We start from the raw sequence: 22,529 nt of genomic DNA on the forward strand, positions 1-22,529 counted from the left end.
TGTTTTTTGGCTGCACCAGTCAACTTGTTGGATCTTAGTTCTGATCCTGGACTTCAGCAGTGAAAGCACCAAGTCCTGACTTGGTACTTGTTAAGTAAGGGTCAGCTGGGGTTCAAATTTGTTTCATGGTTACAAGGGAAGACCCTGAGACCATAAGTTGCAGCTGGCATGTGTTGTTCTGAATATGACTAGTGGTGTTCTTAAGTCTGGTATAGTTCAAAGAAAGTTCAAGTTCTCAGTGAGGCAGAGATGTGTCTGAAACCAGATCCTTAACGGCCTCCCAGCTGCATTTTTGTATATCTGAACTATGATTCAGTTCAGTTCAGTCACTCAGTCATGTCTGACTCTTTGCAACCCCATGAACCACAGCACAACAGGCCTCCCTGTCCATCACCAACTCCTGGAGTTTACTCAAACTCATGTCCATTGAGTTGGTGATGCCATCCAACCACCTCATCCTCTGTCATCCCCTTCTTCTCCTGTCCTCAATCTTTCCCAGCATCAGGGTCTTTTAAAATGAGTCAGCTCTTTGCATCAGGTGGCCAAAGTATTGGAGTTTCAGCTTCAACATCAGTCCTTCCAATGAACACCCAGGACTGATCTCCTTTAGGATGGACTGGTTGGATCTCCTTGCAGTCCAAGGGGCTCTCAAGAGTCTTCTTCAACACCACAGTTCAAAAGCATCAATTCTTTTGTGCTCAGTTTTCTTCATAGTCCAACTCTCACATCCATACATAACTACTGGAAAAACCATATCCCTGACTAGACAGACCCTTGTTGGCAAAGTAATGTCTCTGCTTTTTAATATGTTGTCTAGGTTGGTCATAACTTTCCTTCCAAGGAGGAAGCATCCTTTAATTTCATGGCTGCAATCACCATCGACAGTGATTCTGGAGCCCCCAAAGAGAAAGTCAGCCACTGTTTCCACTGTTTCCCCATCTATTTGCCATGAAGTGATGTGACCGGATGCCATGATCTTAGTTTTCTGAATGTTGAGCTTTAAGCCAACTTTTTCACTCTCCTCTTTCACTTTCATTAAAAGGCTCTTCAGTTCCTCTTCACTTTCTGCCATAAGAGTGAGTGGTATCATCTGCATATCTGAGGTTATTGATCTTTCTCCCTGCAATCTTGATTCCAGCTTGTGCTTCATTCAGCTCAGGGTTTCTCATGATGTACTCTGCATATAAGTTAAATAAGCAGGGTGACAATATACAGCCTTGACGTATTCCTTTTCCTATTTCGACCAGTCTGTTCTTCCATGTCCAGTTCTAACTGTTGCTTCCTGACCTGCACACAGGTTTCTCAAGAGGCAGGTCAGGTGGTCTGGTATGCCCATCTCTTTAAGAATTTTCCAGTTTATTGTGATCCACACAGTCAAAGGCTTTGGCATAGTCAATAAAGCAGAAATAGATGTTTTTCTGGAACTCTCTTGCTTTTTCAGTGATCCAGCAGATGTTGGCAATCTGATTTCTGGTTCCTCTGCCTAAAACCAGCTTGAACATCTGGAAGTTCACGGTTCACGTATTGCTGAAGCCTGGCTTGGAGAATTTTGAGCATTACTTTACTAGCGTGTGAGATGAGTGCAATTGTGTGGTAGTTTGAACATTCTTTGGCATTGCCTTTCTTTGGGATTGGAATGAAAACTGACCTTTCCCAGTCCTGTGGCCACTGCTGAGTTTCCAAATTTGCTAACATATCAAGTGCAGCACTTTCACAGCATCATCTTTTAGGATTTGAAATAGCTCAAGTGGAATTCCATCACTTCCACTAGCTTTGTTGATAGTGATGCTTCCTAAGGCCCACTTGACTTCACATTCCAGGATGTCTGGCTCTAGGTGAGTGATCACAGCATCGTGATTATCTGGGTCGTGAAAATCTTTTTTGAACTATGATTACTCCATTATAATTTCAATTTTTCATCAACTGTAAAAATATGGTGGCCATTAACTGAAATGAGGGAGACTGTGTTGGGAGCTGGTTTGGGGAGGACGGTGGTGGTTAGAATCAGGAGTTTAGACTTCGTCATGTAAGTTTAGGAACTCTACATGTATGTAACCAACTGCATATATTGTTATATACCAAGGAGCTCTACTGAACTCTCTGAGAAGCTTTACTCAACTCTCTGACGACTCTTGTGGTCTTCAAAGCAACCCTATGAGGTGGATTTTTTTTTTTTTACAGGTGAGGAAACAGCTTAAGGAACTTGCCTAATGTCACAGATAATGAGTGGGAGAGCTGGAATATAAATACAGACGGCTTTAAAACTCGTGCTGTTGCTTAAATCATTAAGTAATACTGAATCTCAGTGGATGCATGACATATAGTAATAGATAGTCATTATTTGTTCCGTGAAAGAATGGAAGGGGGAAGAAAAAACAACACTAAAAGGGGGGAGGGGCTACCATGATCTCTGGCACCACTGTTAAGTTAGGGACAAAAGCTAAGGAGGGGATGCTAGGGATCCTTAATGCTAGGGATCACGACTCTTGGAGGCTTTACTTTGTACTAGAAAGACCGGGTTTAGCCCAAACGCAAAAGCCCTTCTTTTAGTTCTAGCAAAACCGTAGTGCACTTATTCGCCATACTAGGAATACTACAGGCAGCCCAATTTATGCTTCAGGTAACACTAACGTTGCACACCTTTACCTGGGCAAACCGATGAGGCGAGGATCTAGCCAACATAAAACTTTAGGGCTCCGCTACGCATGCGCTCCCTCTCTGGGTGGAAAGTAGCCACTACGGCTGCGCGAACCGGCGGCCCCACCCTCCCTCGTCACGCGTTGTGGGACCGCGGCGTGGCGGCGGCCGTGGCGGTAGCGACGGCAGGCCATAGGGCGGCCAGAGGGTTTCCGGTTCCGGTGTAACGTTCGGGCTCCGTCTCAGGGGCTGAAGTTTGTGAGGTGAGTAGTGGCCCGGGGCCCGGAGCGGGTATCCTGTTGTCCTAGTGTTTGGGGTAGGGTTCAGTTCGAGAGAAGGACAGAGGCGGGAAGGTTCAGCGGAAAGGAAGCTGAGAAAAGAACAAGGTTCTGTGGGAGAACGGGTTGGAATGAGGTTGTTTGAGAGGGGAAGGGCGGGGGCGGGAAAGGGACGAGCTGAGGGGACTCGCACTGAGATGAGGAGTTGGGGTAGAACAGGCGAGTGGGGGCTGGTCAGAGAGACGGGATGAGCAAAAAAGAAACGAATGGGAGTTTCAAGGATGAAATTCGACTTGTAGCAAAGAACACAGAGAAAGAAAATCCTTCAGAAGATTAAGTTCTGTTCCCTGCTCATTCAGAGATCATTCTGCCTTCCTCTCCTTCCACACCAGAACCACACCCCACCCCTACCCCACGCAGTTACTGTTGAACAATTGATTAGTGACAAAGCTCGTTACTGTTTCGAACTTTTATTTTGCCCATTGGCTGTTTAGTTTGCACCGTTATCTTATGGAGGAATGGGTTGAAGTTGTGTACATTTGTTAGTATAATGCTTGGGCACACATTTCATCTAATAGAGTGATGCCCCATTTGTAGCTCTGGATTTTCAAATTGTTTACTCTTTCTAGCCTATGATTCAGTTCCAGTGGAATATAAATTCTGTTAAGGCAAGAATTCTTGTCTGTCTTGTTCACCGTTGTGTGTATTCTCAGCACTCAGTAGGCTGCCTGAAACTTACTAGGTATGCATAAATATTTATTGAATGAATTAAGTGCCTTATAAGAATGACAGTTGTCCTCACTTTGTAGGATGAGTGAACTGAGGCTCAGAGAAATTACTTGTCAGAAGGCTGGTAAATGGTAGAGGTGTGTGTGAGCTCTTCACTCTATGGTGTCTGAATATGCTTCTTGTTAACATGTTGAGATTGATAGGCTATACTGCTATCTCCTGATGGGTAAATAAAGCCACTGCAGATTTATTCATATTACATGTCACTGAGGCACAAAATGCTTCACCTCTAGTTTCATGACTTTAAGCTACTAGTTTCATATGGTTATACCAAAATTATATACATTATTTAGCAATAGGTCTTCTAGAGGATAAACTTGCCAACAATGTAGAAGTTAATCAAGCTGTACCTTTTAGGGAAAAGATGTCTTAAAACATCTTGAAAAATTGACACCCAGATCGAACCCTGATGTGTGGCACTTCTGGGAGGAGGTTAACTTGGAATTGAGGTCAGTCTAATTTATTGTCTTTTAGACAGTATGGAGGAAATTGTGGAAATAAAATTTTCTTTCTGCTCATGTAGAGTTTTGAGATTTCAGTAGGAGATAAGACTGTAAGCATGAGTAGTTTAAGAATTGTACTGATTTGCATTAAATAACAGATTGTTGTAGAGTCTTGTATGATGGTTTCTCTATTAAGCTAAAAAGTAGAAGAATAAAGGTAAAGGTGAAAAGAGTACATCCAAAATGAGGGTAATCTTTTTTTTATTAATTTTTATTGGCGTATAGTTGCTTTGTAATGTTGTGTTAGTTTCTACTGTATAGCAGAAGGAATCAGCCTTTCATATACATATGAAAAGGGTAACCTTTTCTGAACTGAGGGATTACTTATGACAGAGACCCTGTAGAACAAAAGAGAAAAGGATCTGGGTACAGAATTCCCACTGGGATGACAATGAATACAGAGAAATATGACAGAACAGTCTTGAGGATTAGGAGCTTTAATGTAAGATGTAACCCGGATAAGCCATCTCTTATTTGTGTTCCTTAAAAGAAGCCCTGGGTTAAGGAATGCCTGCCTGGAAGTAGGAAGAATAGAAAAGTTGGCCTGTGAGTGGGCTTTTTCAGTCTTGTTTTCATGTTATATGTTTGACAGTCCTTGTTGAATATGATAATCAGAAAAGAAGCTAGAACTCATTTCTCAGACTAGGTTCTTCCCAAGGGTTGGTTTGTTTATTCCACAGATTTTATTGATTAGCTGATGATATTACTGAGTTAGGGGTAAAAATCAAACAGAATGTAGTTCTTTCTGTTTTGAAGTATACGTTGAAAGTATTTGGCTTGAAATGAAGTTAGAAGAACTTGCCCAGGATTGAGAATAGCAGTGGGGAAAGCATTCCTGATATACTAATCATTGCCTGGGGTCATTTTAGTCTTTTCCTGTCCTCTAACTTTACTGATTTCTTTTTAGGTGCAGTATTGAATCCTGTTTTGAGCTATCCTCCTTTTCCCAAAGAATGGCGCTATCTAAGAGGGAGCTGGATGAACTGAAACCATGGATAGAGAAGACTGTGAAGAGGGTGCTGGGTTTCTCAGAGCCCACAGTGGTCACAGCAGCACTGAACTGTGTGGGGAAGGGCATGGACAAGAAGAAAGCAGCTGGTATGTATGAATCTTTCTGAATCTTTTGGCTTAACATGTTGGATGACTGCAAATGCTACTTTGAACTTCCCCCAAATTCTCTGTGTTAGAAGCATCTGAAAAAAGGTCAGGCCACATTTTATTTTTTCTTGCATTATAATTGTTGTTGTTCAGTCGCCAAGTTGTGTCCGACTCTTTGTAACCCAATGGACTATAGCACGCCAGGCTTCCCTGTCCCTCACCATCTCCTGGAGTTTACCCAAGTTCATGTCTGTTGCATTGGTGATGCCATCCAAGCATCTCATCCTCTGCTGGCATCTTCTCCTTCTGCCTTCAATCTTTCCCAGCATCAGGGTCTTTTCCAGTGAGTCGACTGTCCACATCAGGTGGCCAGGGTATTGGAGCTTCGGCTTTAGCGTGGATCCTAAATGAAATACTGAGGATTGATTTCCTTTAAGATTGACTAGTTTGATCTCCTTGCTGGCCAAGGGACTCTCAAGAATCTTCTCCAGCACCAATTCTTCAGCTTTCTGCCTTTATGGTCCAGCTCTCAACAACCGTACATGACTCCTGGAAAGATCATAGCCTTGACTATATGGACCTTCATCAGCAAAGTGATGTCGTTGCTTTTTAACACACTGTCTAGATTTGCCGTAGCTTTCCTGCCAAGAAGCAAATGTCTTTTAATTTCATGGCTGCAGTCACCATCTGCAGTAATTTTAGAGCCCAGGAAGAGGAAATCTGTCACTGCTTCTACCTTTTCCCCTTCTATTTGCTGTGAAATGATGCGGCTGGATGCCATTCTCTTAGTTTTTTTTTAATATTTAGTTTTAAGGTGGCTTTTTCACTCTCCATTATAATGGAAATAGCTTAAATAATTAAATTTTTTTTAATGCTATTTGTGACATGTTTTGAATCTCAGACTGATTTCCTTTGACCGCTGTACTGAGTTACCTAAATTATATTTACTTAGGAAATATGCTAAAGTCAGATGGGTATATTCAGGTCAACATCTAAACATATAGAAGTCTCTATAAAATACATTTAAAAAATTGAAGGAAGTAGATTTTGTCTCCTCCAGCTTGCAGTTTAGGAAAAGTTATAGTGGTTATTCATCCTAAACTTTGATGCTCAACCTAAACAAGTTGCTGTGGCTCTGCTACTTCCTACTCCAAAAAATTAAACCTGTATTTTTTTATCTCATGGGGCAAAATCATTCATGTAAGAGAATTTATGAGAATCCTACAAAAAACTTAAGAAAGCATTTCCCTCCCTCCTAGGCATAAAATTCCAGTGTTGGTATTTGGACGAAATACTCTTACCTTTTCAACCTTGCCACCTCTTTTTTTTCCTGTCAGACCATCTGAAACCTTTTCTTGATGATTCTACTCTCCGATTTGTGGACAAACTGTTTGAAGCTGTGGAGGAAGGCCGAAGCTCTAGGCATTCCAAGTCCAGCAGTGACCGGAGCAGGAAACGAGAGCTAAAGGTAGGTTACAGTTGACTATCTGATGAGTGTTTTGAACGGTAACAAATTTGCTGAGCTTACCTGGCTCACACTTTAATATCCACTATTAGAATACCTGATGTTTAAGAGAGGTACTTAGACATAGAAGTAGAGGGGGTGAACTTGTATTATCGCCATCTTATGGTGATGAACTGCCTAAGTTCATGGGTTAAAATGTTCCAAGAAAACAGTTGGTCGCTTTGTTCTTTTTCATATACAGTTAGGAGTTTTGGTTCTTATGCTTCCCTAAATCTCCTTTAAAAAAAAAATAAGTAAATTGATTACTTTAAGATTTTATGCTTTGATTTACTTGAGGCCTAATAGATTGCTTCAGAATGTGACTTCACTGCTCCCTGAGCTATAGACCTCATTGTTCCTGCTTTTCAGATATTTCTCTGGAATGACTTGTAGATGGGATACCTAAGAACTCACTTTTTACCGTATGTCTTGAGGACCTACTCTTTGCTGTATAGCATATTGCCAGCCACCTGTCCCCATAAGTGGAATACTTAAAGGGACCATCATTATTCCCTTACTTTCTTCACTTTTTATCCGGTAGCTGCTGATTGGTCATGGTCTCTTTCGGTATTAATGGTGTCAAGTAGCTGCTCTATCTCTTTTCTCTGTCTGTCTATTGAAATCTTTTCTGTGACTTCCATCAAACCTTCTAAAGTGCTTTTGATTCCTTGGCTATCCTTTTGCTTTTCCTGAGGCACAAGAATGAATAAGCAATGTCTGTTTGGTCCCTGACTAGGCTGTGGAACCAAGAGATATAGAAATTTGTGTGCTATTTGTGTTTAGGGTTTGCAGGGTGATCAGAGGAATGAAAGATAGTCCTTGCCTTAAAGGAATTTGCAGTTCATGGGTTTGGGGATGGGAGGGCAGAACAAAATACAGTCACAAAAATTATAAAATCCAAGTAGCAGTTTTCATGGAAATTTTAAGGTTGACTATAAAATTTCAGACTTAGTTGAATTTTGTTACACTTAAGGAGAAATTCACAGATCTGTAGAGTGAAGATTATGTTTTTGGTAGGACATGCTACTGTATGAGTGCTGAGGGCCTGCTACAAATAAAGTGACTACATTGGGTGGGATTAATAAAAATGGTTTCTTGAAGGAAATCTAGATAGCCTTGGGAGTTGGGTCCCATTTTGGTCCATTCAGTCCCCATCCCACACAATATATTATGGGAGAGTCCTTTTTCTTGAACTGTAGGAGTTCCAGGAAGCGCTCGCCCCTGGCCGAGGATATGTCCTTGCAAAACACGAGCCCTCCTAGTGAAGAGGGGATGTCACCCAAAGCCTACCACCGGTGTGTACATTTGCTTTTTCCCATTGTCCCTTCCACTTGGCCACTCTTGGTCCTGTTAAGTTCATCCTACAAATTAGTCAACATATTTGAGTTCCCACTGTTAGATGAGAACAAAGTGTTATTGGGGAATATTGAAGAAGAGAGAAAACCCCTATCCTGGAAGAGCTTAGACGCTAGTTGGGAGAAAGTACATAGTGACATTGAAAAACTTAACACTTGGCAAGCAAATATCAACAATGTAATTTTACCTAGTATGAACCAAGTTCTTAAGTGCTAAAAGGATGTAAAACAACAGTTTGAATCAGAGTGGGATGAGATTGTTAATGAGGAAAACTTCCTGGAGGAGGTGAGTTTTAGGCAAGGTTTGGATTGGGGGAAAAATTGAGGGAGATAATTACAATGTGGGCAGTAAGATTTGCAAAGACCTTGGGATGGGAACGTTTATAAGAATATGGGGATGAAATTTGTTTGACTGGAGTAGGAAAAGAATGAAGTTGAGATGGGTGAGATGGTCCATTTGGTGGAGGGTATAGAAGACTCTGGGAAAAGCCAGATAATACTAATAAGGATAGGATTGTTCTTCCCTTCTCCCATGGGCAAGGATACAACTCTTCTTTCACCTTGGGTTCCCTTAGGAAGTGTTTGGTGATGACTCTGAGATCTCCAAGGAATCATCAGGAGTAAAGAAGCGACGGATACCCCGTTTTGAGGAGGTAGAAGAGGAGCCAGAAGTGATCCCTGGGCCTCCTTCAGAGAGTCCTGGCATGCTGACTAAGCTCCAGGTTAGTAGTTAAGAACTGGAAGTGGTGGTTTTGAGAGTTGAAGAAGAAAGAGAGAGATTTACTGTGTCCTTAATTTAAACTAAATGTTAGCATTGGGGAAATTTTCTTTTCTGCTTTATGTTTCACCATTTCTTGGTTTAATCAGAAGAGATTCCAGTTGAATGGAGAAGGAAATGGCAACCCACTCCAGTATTCGTGCCAGAATAATCTCATGGACAGAGGAGCCTGTCGGGCTATAGTCCATGGGATTGCAGAGTCGGACGTGACTTAGTGACTGAATGACAACAACAACAGCCCGGTTGAAAGCTATTGAGATAGCATTTTGAGCACCTATTATGTGGCAAGGAAGGTGTGTTACATACGTCATTTGCACAGATATCTACCTCACTGTGTCATTAAGAAAATTATTGAAATAATTAGAATTCAGCATGATGACAGAGAAAAATTTCCAAATAATATAATGCAGAAAGCTTAATCCACTTAAATAATTTCAGATTGACTTCTATTTTTTTTTAATAGAAATTATCTGTGTATTTAAAATGGGCATTGTTTAAAAATTCTGATACCATATAAATAGTAAATATTTTCAGAGTATACTTTTTGTACTTTTTGCAATTTAATCCATGTAAATATGTCACTATTTAAGAAATTGTTAAAAATAAATTTTAAAAAATAACCTTGAAGCACCTTGACAGCAGACTCTTTTGGAAAATTCAAGAAGAGTTACTTGATCATGTTCTCAAAGCTTATTTTTCTGAATTTCCTTAGGACAGAGAAAGGGATTTATGGAGACTAGGAAGCAAGTCTCCTGGGTCCCAAGTCTCCACTAGGAAGCAAGTGGACTCTGGTTACCCAGACTAGGAACTCAGGGACCAATAGTTTTTTTTTTTTTTTTTTTCTTTTTTAAGTATAATAATAATGTTTATGGATTCTATTAGTTTTGCATGCATTATTTAAATGTTCACAGTTTCCCTGTAAGGTAGGTACTGTTTTTACTCCTTTTAGACACTTGGAGATTTAAGAATTAAATACCATGTTCAAGGTCACAGAGGCATTAAATGGAAGAGTTAAGATTGAAACTCGGGTTTCCCTGACTCCAGAGTCTTACTCATCAAGCTGTGTTACTACTTAACGTGCCAGTCCTGCCTTGGGAAGATAGGTTGAAAAATTCCAGTGATCAACTGTGTAACCTTATCTGTTAACTGTGTAAACTAAATTTGCTAGCCTGTGGTACAGGCAGAATATGATGGGATCATTCAAAAAATACTAGTTTCTCTAGACCTAAAAGCCCTTTGAGTTTAGGAACCTGTATGGGAGAAATAAAAAAGAGGTGTTAACTGTTTTCCAACTTTTTACCCCACTGAGAGCAGATCAAACAGATGATGGAGGCAGCAACACGGCAAATTGAGGAAAGGAAAAAGCAACTGAGCTTCATTAGCCCCCCTACACCTCAGGTATTGTAACCAAGTTTCTCTGAAAAGAAGACTGTTAAACACAGAATTCTTTTCTTGCCACCCACTCAAATGAGAGTCCAGAAAATGACTGCATGTTCCACCCTCAATTTACCACCTGTGTGTGTGTGTGTTTGTGTATGTGTAAAAGAGAGAGATCTGTTTGCCTATGTTAATTTTTTCTGATGCTGATTTCTTTTTCTCTATCTCACAGCCAAAGACTCCTTCATCCTCCCAACCAGAGCGACTTCCAATTGGCAACACTATTCAGCCCTCCCAGGCCGCCACTTTCATGAATGATGCCATAGAGAAGGCAAGGAAAGCAGCTGAACTACAAGCCCGCATCCAAGCCCAGCTGGCACTGAAGCCAGGGCTCATCGGCAATGCCAACATGGTGGGCCTGGCCAATCTTCATGCTATGGGCATTGCTCCCCCGTGAGTATCTATTTCATGAAACTCATTTTTTCAGAAGCTTGAGAAGCAGTAAATACCTTTGAGTGTTACTGATCCTCTTCTTCCAAGGAACTTAAGTCATTTCTTAGTTTCATATTTCTTACGTATGTTCAGTAAATACCAATTGAATTTATTCTCTTGGTTTCCTTGTTGCAGAGTTTAATTATCTTCTTTTTTAAAAAAAAAAAAAAAAATTATCTTCTTTTTATGATTGGTAGAACTAAAATTAAGATTATTCCTCCAGTATTGGAGCTAGGAATAGGATCAGGTCTCCTGGTTCCTAATTCAAGAGCTATTTCCATTAAACCACATTGAGTGAGACCAGATATGAGAGTTCTCTGCAACTGGGTAAAGGTGATAGGCTTTATTTTTAGCACCTCAGTTGGTTTGCAGTTCCCTGACTCAAGAATTCAGGAGTAAAGAATGATAGGATTCCAACTTCTTGCCATTGTAATTTGTAAGTTCATTTCATCTGATTATACTCCATACTCAACTGTCCAGCTTTGTATATTCAGTCAAGATGTTATTATTCATTGATGGGTTTATATTCCTTAGAACTTTGTAACCTAATTGTCTCTGGTGGGTTTTGATTTGTTTGTATTTTTTGTCTGTTTGCCTGCCTTATTGTTTTATATGGGATTTATTCCTCTTTTGGGCTATTTTTCAGGAAGGTGGAGTTAAAAGATCAAACTAAACCTACACCACTGATTCTTGATGAACAAGGTCGAACTGTAGATGCAACAGGCAAGGAGATTGAGCTGACACACAGAATGCCGACTCTGAAGGCCAATATTCGGGCTGTGAAGAGAGAACAGTTCAAGCAACAGCTAAAAGAAAAGCCATCAGAAGACATGGAATCTAATACCTTTTTTGATCCACGAGTCTCAATTGCCCCTTCCCAGCGCCAGAGACGCACTTTTAAATTCCATGACAAGGGCAAATTTGAAAAGATTGCCCAACGATTAAGGACAAAGGTATCTGGCTTAGAATAAAATCTAGAAATTTGAATAAGTTAGGAAGGTGACAAAGGAAACTGAATATAGTCCTGAAATACTGTCAACTTAATTCTCTCTGTTTTTGGCAATTAGATAAATGAGTAGTAAAGCAATAAGTAATTTTTAAAATACTGTGTTTATTCCTGGAATACTTGAATTTTAGTGATTTGTTTTCTCAGATACTTACATTCTTTTTTTTTTTTTTTTTTTTTTAGTTACTTACATTCTACTTAGGTAAAAAGGAAATTGAATTTGAAAATTCTCTACATACAACAGTCAGTGGAGGGAAACTGTTTAGAAACCTCAGGACATCTGAGGAAAGCTAGCCTGCTGTTAAAATTTGCTGCAGACAATCCACATTCCTGGATAGTTTAATTGACCATATATTCAATGACTTTTACCTTCTTGTTTTCATCATCTCAGAAGTTTTCCATAAAATTCCATTTCTACATATTTGCTGCAGGCACACACTGGGATAGAGGGGTGATAATGAGAGCCAAATATATGGAAATCAACCAAGTAATGAGTAAAGTAAAGCAGAACAGCTCTTTTTTCTTAGCTTTCAGAAAATCTGAATTTGTTGTGTTAGATGTAAAGAGTTCAACAAGGGAGTGTTTTAAGTTTTGGGATTCTACTGCTTCCCTGTGTTCTTTGATTCTAATTTATCTTCTTGTCTTACCTTGTCTTTAGGCTCAACTAGAGAAGCTGCAGGCAGAGATCTCACAGGCTGCTCGAAAAACAGGCATTCATACTTCAACTAGACTGGCCCTCATTGCTCCTAAGAAGGAATTGAAGGAAGGCGACATCCCTGAAATTGAGTGGTGGGACTCTTACATCATCCCCAATGGCTTTGACCTGTGAGTTTGTTGGTTAATACCTTTTATGAAGACTAGAGTTTTAATGGGAAAGATGGTATTCATGCATTACATAAAAATTTTAAATCTAAGGCAAACATAACCATATACAAGCTCATATGCTTATAAAGAATGTGTTCTGTGGGTTGTTTTTAGTTTTTTGGGTCAATCAATGTAGGAGGATTGAACACAAATATTTTCTGCTTGCTTTGTTATACATTGTTAGTGTTTTTAGCATATTCATTTTCTTAATTACCTTCTTTTGCTACTTATAACAGATGTTTACATATATTAAAGATCCAGTCCTAGAAGAGAGAAAGGATTCTTGGTGAGGGAGAGAATGATAAATAAAACATGTAAGAAACATTCAGAGAGCTTTAATCATATCTGCTCCATTATTTACATGACTTAAGGAGACTGTGTCTCAGCCTTTCCTTATTCCTCCTTTGTCAACCACTGTCCCAGAGAATTATTGTTACTAATGATAGAATATGGTATCTGTTAAATGTGTTAGGGTAGAAAAAAAAGTTGAGAATCCACTATGGAGAGTGGATTTTTTCATTGTGTTTCTGAGATTGCCTCTCTCTTGGAATCGTCTCTACCCACATATCCTGTTTTCCCTTCTTCCTCCAATTTTAGTACAGAGGAAAATCCCAAGAGAGAAGATTATTTTGGAATCACAAATCTTGTTGAACATCCAGCCCAGCTCAACCCTCCAGGTAATGTAGAGATTACTCAGTCAAAGCCCTAGAGAAGTATTAGCCTATAGGAATTTATGTGATAATGGATGTAATCTCTGTCTGGGCTGTCTGTACTATAGCTGCTATTCACACATGACTACTGAGAACTTGAAAACTGAGTTGCACTAATATAGCTGAGGGACTGATTTTTAAATTTTTTTTCAGTTTTAATTTAAATAGTACATGTGGCTAGTGGCTACAGTATTGGACAGTGCAGCTGTTATAGAGCATTGAGGTCTAAACCAGAGATGGCCTCACTGATGTATATCTGTATTTCAAATTGGGCTTTTGCAGTAGTGTTGACTCCCAACTCTAGTCTAGCACACCACCACTAAACCCCTGCCATCTTCAGTCTGCCTTGTCTTCAGCCTTTCTGTTTATGTGTTTTGTAGTGAAAGTCTGTTGGCTTAGTCAGAGGAGATGGGTTTTAGTTGTACCTGAAATCCCTGGATAAATCACTACAATACAGAATTTTCTTATATGTAGAGATAACACTAACCGACATTCCTTTTTCAAGTGATCACAGAAGGTGCTAATACTTTCATCAGACTTGAGATGAACAGAGGTTAGTTTTTACTCAGTAAATTTGTTTATCAGGATCTCTGATAAATTCAGAAAAATAGCTTGAGACTTTGAGATAAATAAAAAGGTAATAAACACTGAATTGTACTTAATCAGAATCTATTTAGTTGTCTTCAGTGTGAATCATTAGAAGAATGTAGGGAGTTTTATTTGTTTTAGTAAATTGAGTAAATCTGACTTGGGAGCCCAGAGGATTTTTCCCAGTCCCTGTAACTCTTAAATTAGAAATTTCATCATCTTGGCCAGTGGTTTTCAAGTTGGATTCCATAGACACCTTGAGGTTTAGTAGGTACGATCCAAGTGGGATTCTGGATACCCTCTGCCTACCCCAAATCCTCACACAGAGCAGTCAGAGCAGCTCTAATCTTTTTTTCCATATCTGCCACATTTCAGTTTATTAAAGGGTTCAGTTGCTTAAAGAAAAACAAGTTAGAACATGACTCATGAAAGAAAAGAATACTTTTTACTCGTTTTTTTTTATAAGTATTTATTTATTTGTTTGGCTGCACCAGGTCTTAGTTGCGGCATGCAGACTATTAGTTGAACCATGTGAGGTCTAGTTTCCTGACCAGGGATTGAACCCAGGCCTCCTGAATTGGGAGCACAGAGTCCTAGCCACTGTACTACCAGGGTAGTTCCACGAATACTTAATAAAAACATAACCGTAATACTACTATCACGACCTAAAAATAACTAAAAACAAGCTAAACGTCCTTTTTAAAAAAAAAATTCTTTTGGGACATAGTTGATTTACAATGTTGTATTAGTTTCAGGTGTACAGCACAGTATATCATCTATACATAAACCCACTGTTTTTTAGATTCCTTTCTCATATAGGCCATTATAGAGCATTGAGTAGAGTTCCCTGTGCTATGTAGTAGATCCTTAGTTACTTTATATATAGTAATGGATATATGTCAATCCCAGTCCTCTAATTTATCCCTCTCCCCTTTAGTCCCTGGTGGCCTTAAGTTTGTTTTCAGCGGCTATAACTGTTTTATTAAAAGATAAGTTCATTTGTACTCTTTTTTTAGGTTCCACATGTAAGCATTATATATTTGTCTTTATCTATCCGACTTACTTCACTCAGTATGACAATCTTTAGGTCTATCTGTGTTGCTGTGAAGTTCTTTTTAATGTGATTGATATTCACCTATATCCCTGTAATATGCTTATTGCTTTGGCACATTCATTTCTCTGCCTGACAGTTGACAATGACACACCAGTTACTCTGGGAGTATATCTGACCAAGAAGGAACAGAAGAAACTTCGACGGCAGACGAGGAGGGAAGCGCAGAAGGAGCTACAAGAGAAGGTCAGGCTGGGCCTGATGCCTCCTCCAGAACCCAAAGGTACAGATCTTAGAGGCAGGGAAGAAATGGTGGCAAGTTTTTCTTCCTGTCATTCTAGAGGAACTTTTAGTATCTCTCTATATTTGAATGCTTTTTGTTTCTCAGAATCATTCATTGGTTTGTCCTTTCCCAAATTTTCTACTGTCTTTATTAAATCAGGTCAACATAGTCATTGTAGAGGTCATTTAAGCCTTTTTCATAAGTAATATTGACCATTTAACATTCTTACCTTCCTGGAAGAATAACAGTCTTGAAGTTTATGGAGATAGTAGTTGGAGTATTTGCTCAGAGTTGTTGTATACATAATTCTTAAATGTTTAAAAAATGAAAATGAAGTTTAAAAAACCTCACTCCTATAGTTTCCAGTATCAGTTAGTAGTATTTTGAGTGAGCACTGTTATGTATAGGATCTTTCACTAAATGCTACAATGAAAGTGAAAAATGCTAACAAAATTAAGTTTGTTTTCTTTCACAAATTTTCAAGCAGTGTGAGTAAATGTATACCAATTATTGATATTAATTTACCTCCTGCAAATGCTGAATTAATTGAATGGGCTTTCAAGGTAGAAGTATTTGGAGGAAGTGAGTTTTGAGCAGATTTGAAATAGGTGAACAGTATGAATTGGTAGGAAGAGATTGCAGATTACCCTAGCTGGAGTGGTGACTTAGGAGATTGATCTCTGTCATCTCTTCGCTGCAGTGAGAATTTCAAATTTGATGCGAGTATTAGGAACAGAAGCTGTTCAAGACCCCACGAAGGTAGAAGCCCATGTCAGAGCTCAGATGGCAAAAAGACAGAAGTAAGTGCCATGGGATTGGGTGGAAACCCAGGGCAAGTACCTTTCCCGAACTCTTCTGGGGGATCCATCTTTGGAGGGAGGGGAGAGTTCTCCGTTGCTCTCTCTTTCCCTCAGCCCTGCTTCTGATCTTCAATGCCTTTCTCACTTGTGGATGTCCTTCCTGTCACGACAGAGCGCATGAAGAGGCCAATGCTGCCCGAAAACTTACAGCAGAACAGAGAAAGGTCAAGAAAATTAAAAAGCTTAAAGAAGACATTTCACAGGGGGTACACATATCTGTATATAGGTAGGTGTCCAGACTGGGCCAGCCTTTCCCTTAGAAATACCAAAACATTTTCCAAGTGCTCAAGGCAGAATCACTGGTATAAAGCATACCTAACATCAACTCCACTCTCTTTAATGATCCTGGTATACATCAAGAGCTAGTAGATCTTTTACAGCGATGAGGGTTAAAAACTTACTCTTCTATCTCTGAGGTCTTAGTGAACTAATATTAGTTCTGAAGAATGAATGTGAATATGCATGTTCAGGTCAAGATGTGAACTAAGGCTCATTCATTCTTTATGAAGCATAAAATACTGTTTTGCTAGGAAACACTAAAAGTTTTTTTCCTCAGTTAACTATATTCTTATCCTAATGTATTGTAGTAATCCTTTTATTTCCACTCCAAAATGGACTTTATGTGTTGTAATTATTTTCTACTGTTTGTATTGATTTAATGTTTTCATTTTACTCTTTTATGTCAAGTATATATATGTCTCTTATTTAGATGTGCTCATGTTTAGTAACTAGTTCTTGATTATAGAAATGGTACATTATTATAAAAGTAGTGAATGCTTACTAAGATAAAAACATTCTAGCAATACAGAAGGACACTTACTGAAAAAGTCCCCTTCCTAGTCTCTGATCCTCAGGACCACTCACTATGGGTAATTGTCACTAACAGTTTTTCATGTATTCTTATAGAAATTTTCGTGCATAGCATTGTGACTACTTTACATTATAAGCATCTAGAGGGCAAAGAATTTGTTGATCTTTATATTGTCAAGAATAACCAAGCATATAAATTTTTTTGGATGATGTATATTAATAGCTCTCCTTCGTTCTTAAAGTAAATTCTGATTACCTGCTAGTGTTGTAAAGTGTACTGTGCTAGACTTTGAAGAAGTTTAAGACAGTAGAAACACTTCTAGATTCATCAGTTCTACCTGTTAAGCTTTAGTATATTTGCCTACTCCAAATGCCTTTGTTTTTAGAAAGAAAACTATTTTGGATCCATCTTTATTTGCCATTCCATTCAGTCAGCTACTGGTGCTAAAATGAAACCCATAACTAAACTTTCCCTTCTCCAGAGTTCGAAATTTGAGCAACCCAGCCAAGAAGTTCAAGATTGAGGCCAATGCTGGGCAGCTGTACCTGACAGGGGTGGTGGTACTGCACAAGGATGTCAACGTGGTAGTAGTGGAAGGGGGTGAGTCTGAAAACTTGAGGCAACCCTAGGCCTTGAAGTGATTAGCATGGTGGGGAGAAATGAGAAAAAAGATGGTATTTTAGAGTCAAACCTGTGTTAAATATCTTGGGCCTCTGTTTCTTTATTTATTGAAGTAGAAGAACCTAAGATGTGGCTCCTGGGATTGCTTCAACTACCATATTAATGTCTGAGCGTGAGTGAGCTCAGAGGTTCCTTCTACCCCATTGTCTTCCACAACTCTGGCAAAATTCTTCTTCTTTGTTTCTAGGCCCCAAGGCCCAGAAGAAATTTAAGCGTCTCATGCTGCATCGGATAAAGTGGGATGAACAGACATCTAACACAAAGGGAGATGGTGAATGGGGGTTAGAGGGGATTAAATGGGAGGTGGGTGGGATGGTACTCGGTCCATTCATCTATTCCCTCTCTCTAACACTCTTGCAAATACTAGATAATGTTCAAGAATTTTAGAAAAACCCTTTTGGACTTTAAATATGCTAGACATTCATAAGGTATTTACTGTATGAATATTAGTTATTCTCCTGCCTGTCCTTTAAGGCCTTTCTACTTGTTGGTTTCTCTGTTAGCCCAGAAAGGGGATATAGGCTACATGAGTATATTTAGTTTGTGAATTTTCAGCAAGCTGCACGCTCATATGTGCATTGTCTATATTGTATAGTTTTTTTTATATTGTATAGTTTTTTGATAAGAAGCTTTTTAAAGGACTGAAGGCAAAAAAAAGATTTTTAGACCAAAAAAAGCTCTGCTTCATTCAGAAAAATATACTTTTCTGTTGCCCAAGTTTTTCTTGTATTTATTTATTTGACATCCTCTTGGCCGTCATTCTTCCATCAATATTTATTCTTCCTTCTTTGAAGAACTGGGTTAGTATTTACCATGTGCAGAGAACCTTATTTTTCATAACTTTGGCCTTCTAATACTTTATGTTCTTCCTTATTGTATTTTTGTACTTAAAGTACACTTTTTACGATAATTGACCTGTATTTTGTTTTGCAAGTGTTCTAAGATATTTTCATTCCGTATATCTGCCCTTCTTCATTAGACTAAAAACTCCTTGAGAATGGACCTTATTGTTTTGGCATCTGAAGCGCTTAGGACAAGTTTTTATTGTTCTTTTATCTCGTCATTCCCAGTACCTGGCACAGCTCTTGACACAGAGTTGATACTCAATCCATGTTTGTTGAATTAATTAATATCCCTGCCTGATAGAAGATTCAGTCTAATTGGGGGGAAATAAAGAGTAACAGAAGATATTTGATCCCAATACATGAGAAAAAGTGGTAATATTTAAAAGAAATTTGGCTAGGCTTGAATACTGTTTGTTTGGAACCTAAATCTTGGTGTCTAGTCTAAGTCTAGAGCAAGATTTAGCTATATTGTCTTTTCCAGATGATGAGGAATCTGATGAGGAAGCTGTGAAGAAAACCAACAAATGTGTACTAGTCTGGGAGGTAGGTGATCCTCTGTTAAACAGTGAGGCAAAACTTTAGCTAATTCCTGACTGTTTCTAAATAATAACTAATCCCTTAAGTAATTTGTGCTTCTTTTTTGAATTCATTGTTAAGTATTTGGCAGCAAATCCTTCCTGGTTATATTTTAGTTAAACTGATGTGTGTATCGTTTATGCCATCTGGGGAAAGCTGGTGGCAAGAATACAAATTCTGTGTTTATTTCACCATCATGGACATGACACTTGGAAAGAGGGAAATGAATTGTAGGTATTTCTTTGGATATAGTGAGAGAAGTACTAGACTTAAGAGTATAAAGTTGCAGACTTCCCTGGTGGTCCAGTGTTAAGATGCTGTACTCCCAATGAAGGAGGCATGGGTTTGATCCCTGGATGGATAACTAAAATCATGCATGGCATGGCCAAAAAAAAGAATATAAAGTTGACTAAGTTGGCAGTATCACTTACTAGCAGTGCAGCTGGGCAATTAAGTAACATTTAATATAAAATACTGTTGCTTTTGTCTATAAAATGTGGATATTATTTTCCTTTGCTATTTTTTTTTTTTTTTTTTTTGTGGAAACCTAATTATATGTAATGATGCTTCGTAAAATGTGACTAAATCACTGTTTAAATGGAACATTTTTATGGTTGTACAATTCTTTCATCCCTAAAATTTTCTTAGTGAACCACTATGAGTTCTGAAGAATGAATAAATGAGTGAATATGCTTGTTCAGGCCAAGTTGTGCACTAAGGGATCATTCACCCTTTGTGGAGTGTAAAATATTACCCTATTTCTCCAGGAAGCACTAAAGGTTTCTTTCCTCAGTAACTGTATTCTTAACTTGATATACTGCAGTAATCCTTTATATTACCACTTCAAAATACATTTTATACATTGTAAGTATTTTCTACCTTTATGTTGATTTAATTTTTTCATTTTATTCTTTTAGGTTGAATACATGAGTATCTTCTAGTTTTAAAATGTGCTCATATTCAGGAACCAGTTATTTATTATAAAAGTAGTACTTTGGGAATTCCCTGGTGGTCCAGTGGTTAAGACTCCACACTTCTGCAGGGGTCATGGGTTCAGTCCCTGCTTAGGGAACTAAGATCCTGCATGCCCCAGAATGTGGCCAAAAAAAGTAATATTTTAATTCAAAAGAATGCTCATTAGAATACATTCTAACCACACAGAGCCTTACTGAAATAGTCCCTTGCAGCTCCCTGATTCCTTAAGACCTCTCTATAGGTAATTGCTACTGATTGTTTTTCATGTGTCCTTCTGTCTTATCCCAGACTCCTCCCAATTTATGCATACTAATTAGGTGATAATAACCATAATAACTATGTGTCTCATAAGTCCCCACTTGCATATTTAATATTCCAGCCCCATCATCTCTTTAAAATTCTCTTCATTTATCTCTGAGAGTCCTCAGGAATTATCTCTCAGATTGAGAAACAAGCCAAGTTCTGCTCTTGCCTCCTTTTTGGAATCTGGTCCCTGAAAAGCCTCTTGAGGTTGCATTTGTGACTGACATTGCAGCCTTTGGTGAGAACACGATTCCACCAAGTACTGTATCTTTCTGTTGTAGTTGTCTGCAAGTAGCCCCCCTTACGCCCATTCCTCTCTCTCGCTCACCCCTGTTTGTTCTTTGTCATTGGGCCCCAAAGCCTCCTGCTCATATGAAGATCTCACTAAGTCTTGTGAAAAGAGTCCTTTTAGCCTCTAACACCTTTCTCCTTAAAGGTCCTAGAGGCCTGGTGGGAAACAAGTTCATCCCGTCTCATCTTCCATAGTCCTTCCTGACGTACTCTTCCATCCAGGCACCAGAGCACAGAAATCCTGCTTTCAGTCAAAAAAACAAACCCATAGAAAGTCATGAGAATTCAGCAGATACCCAGGGGGGTAGAAGTTAGAATTGTTTTTACCATAAAATCACTTTCAGCTAGACACATTGCTACACAATGTTACCAGGTTTTATAAAGGACTATTATATCTGATTTAAATTAGAAATTGCAATGTTTCTATTACACATTTTGTCTCTTTCCCAGGGTACAGCCAAAGACCGGAGCTTTGGGGAAATGAAGTTCAAACAGTGCCCTACAGAGAACATGGCTCGGGAGCATTTCAAAAAGCATGGGGCTGAGCACTACTGGGACCTGGCGCTGAGTGAATCTGTGTTGGAGTCCACCGACTGAGACTACTGCAAGCCCTTTCTCTCCCCTCTTACCTTGTCTCTTCAGTCATCTCCCTTATTCTACTTCCAAACCCAGCCCGACTTGTGTGTGTGATCTCAGAACGGTGCCAGGCTGACATTTGGAGAGGGAGAACTCCTTGCTCCCTTCCCTAGTCAGCCTGGTGCTGCCCTTTATTCCTCTTATGTGAATATGATTAAAGAGTTATTTTTAAAGTCAGTATGATATTTTTCACACACTCATAGGTATCAGAGTTTGGGTCTTCAGGTGATCTTTCCTCCAGACTTCTAGCAATTGCTATGGAAAAAGAAAATTTTGTCATTGATATTTATGTATATATAAATGAATGAATGGATGGATGGATGGATGATTGGATATTGGAAACCTGACCTCATCTTGGAGCAAAAGTGATCAATACCATTTTCCTGGAACAGAGTGAAGAAGGAAGAGGTGTTAAGTGGATAGAGGAGAGGGAATGTCTATCTCTTAACCTTCAATGGGTAATCACAAGGTTGACAGATTACTTCTGGTCTTGGCTGAATAGCATTAACAGGAAATCCCTTCCTCACATAGGTGAATATATGAGAATGTGTGTTGTGAGTGAAATGGACACAGGGAGAGTCCAAGGATGATGTTATAGGTCAGTTTGTAAAATCAAATAGGATTTGAGAATTTAGCCTATTTCTTCTCTTTACTAATTAAAAAAAAAAAAACAATCCTTTTCTAAAAGACAGTGTGTAGTTTCTTTTTTTACTCCCCTAAGAATCTGACAAGATGCAGTTCTGTTAAGCACTTTATGCTTTTGGTTTCTTTTTAGGATTATTTGGATCAGAATAAGTGTCCAAAGAAGTCCAAATTCTTAACCATAAATATCCTTCCATTTCATGTTGCCTGTTGAGGACATACTGAGAATGGATTGTACACAGGAGCCATTAGAGCTCCTTCCTGCTAACTGAAGTTTACTAGGCAGTAGTGTCAGAGAATGAATGCTTGACCAGAAGTGAAAACAGTCTATGATATCAAATTAACCCTTTTTAAAAAGGTTATGTGGGAAAAAAATTAAAAGGTTATATGGGGACTGCCCTGGCAGTCCAGTGGTTAAGACTCTGTGCTCCCAATGTAAAGGACATGGGTTTGATCCTTGGTCAGGGAACTAAGATCCCGCATGCCCTACAAAACAGCAAAAAATAAAAAGTTTAAAATTTTAAAAGTTACATGTTTTAGGTCCTAGTTGGAGTTTAAGGCAATATTCTAGAGTACTAGGATAAAAAAGGTGGAAA

At 38.9% G+C, this 22,529-nt stretch overlaps 1 protein-coding gene across 4 annotated transcripts; it reads left to right on the top strand.

Moving 5' to 3' along the window:
* Positions 1 to 2,768: 2,768 nt before the first annotated feature.
* On the top strand, positions 2,769 to 21,464 carry PRPF3 (pre-mRNA processing factor 3). 4 transcript variants are annotated; one of them, XM_043457440.1, is made up of 17 exons: positions 2,769 to 2,900; positions 4,062 to 4,153; positions 5,115 to 5,305; positions 6,643 to 6,773; positions 8,740 to 8,886; positions 10,257 to 10,340; positions 10,552 to 10,772; positions 11,458 to 11,764; positions 12,476 to 12,642; positions 13,279 to 13,358; positions 15,170 to 15,313; positions 16,014 to 16,113; positions 16,286 to 16,399; positions 17,466 to 17,584; positions 17,853 to 17,936; positions 18,992 to 19,053; positions 21,106 to 21,464. In XM_043457440.1, exons 3-17 carry the CDS (start codon positions 5,161 to 5,163, stop codon positions 21,250 to 21,252), a joined length of 2,052 nt encoding a protein of 683 aa, XP_043313375.1. In that variant the 5' UTR covers positions 2,769 to 2,900; positions 4,062 to 4,153; positions 5,115 to 5,160; the 3' UTR covers positions 21,253 to 21,464. The 4 variants fall into 4 exon arrangements, with proteins under 4 accessions (XP_043313375.1, XP_043313384.1, XP_043313393.1 ...); XM_043457458.1 differs by lacking the exon at positions 2,769 to 2,900 and adding an exon at positions 3,005 to 3,023; XM_043457449.1 differs by lacking the exon at positions 4,062 to 4,153.
* The last annotated feature ends 1,065 nt before the right edge of the window (positions 21,465 to 22,529 follow it).

This window comes from Cervus canadensis, chromosome 2 (assembly GCF_019320065.1).
Source record: "Cervus canadensis isolate Bull #8, Minnesota chromosome 2, ASM1932006v1, whole genome shotgun sequence".
NCBI classification, from domain to species: domain Eukaryota; kingdom Metazoa; phylum Chordata; class Mammalia; order Artiodactyla; family Cervidae; genus Cervus; species Cervus canadensis.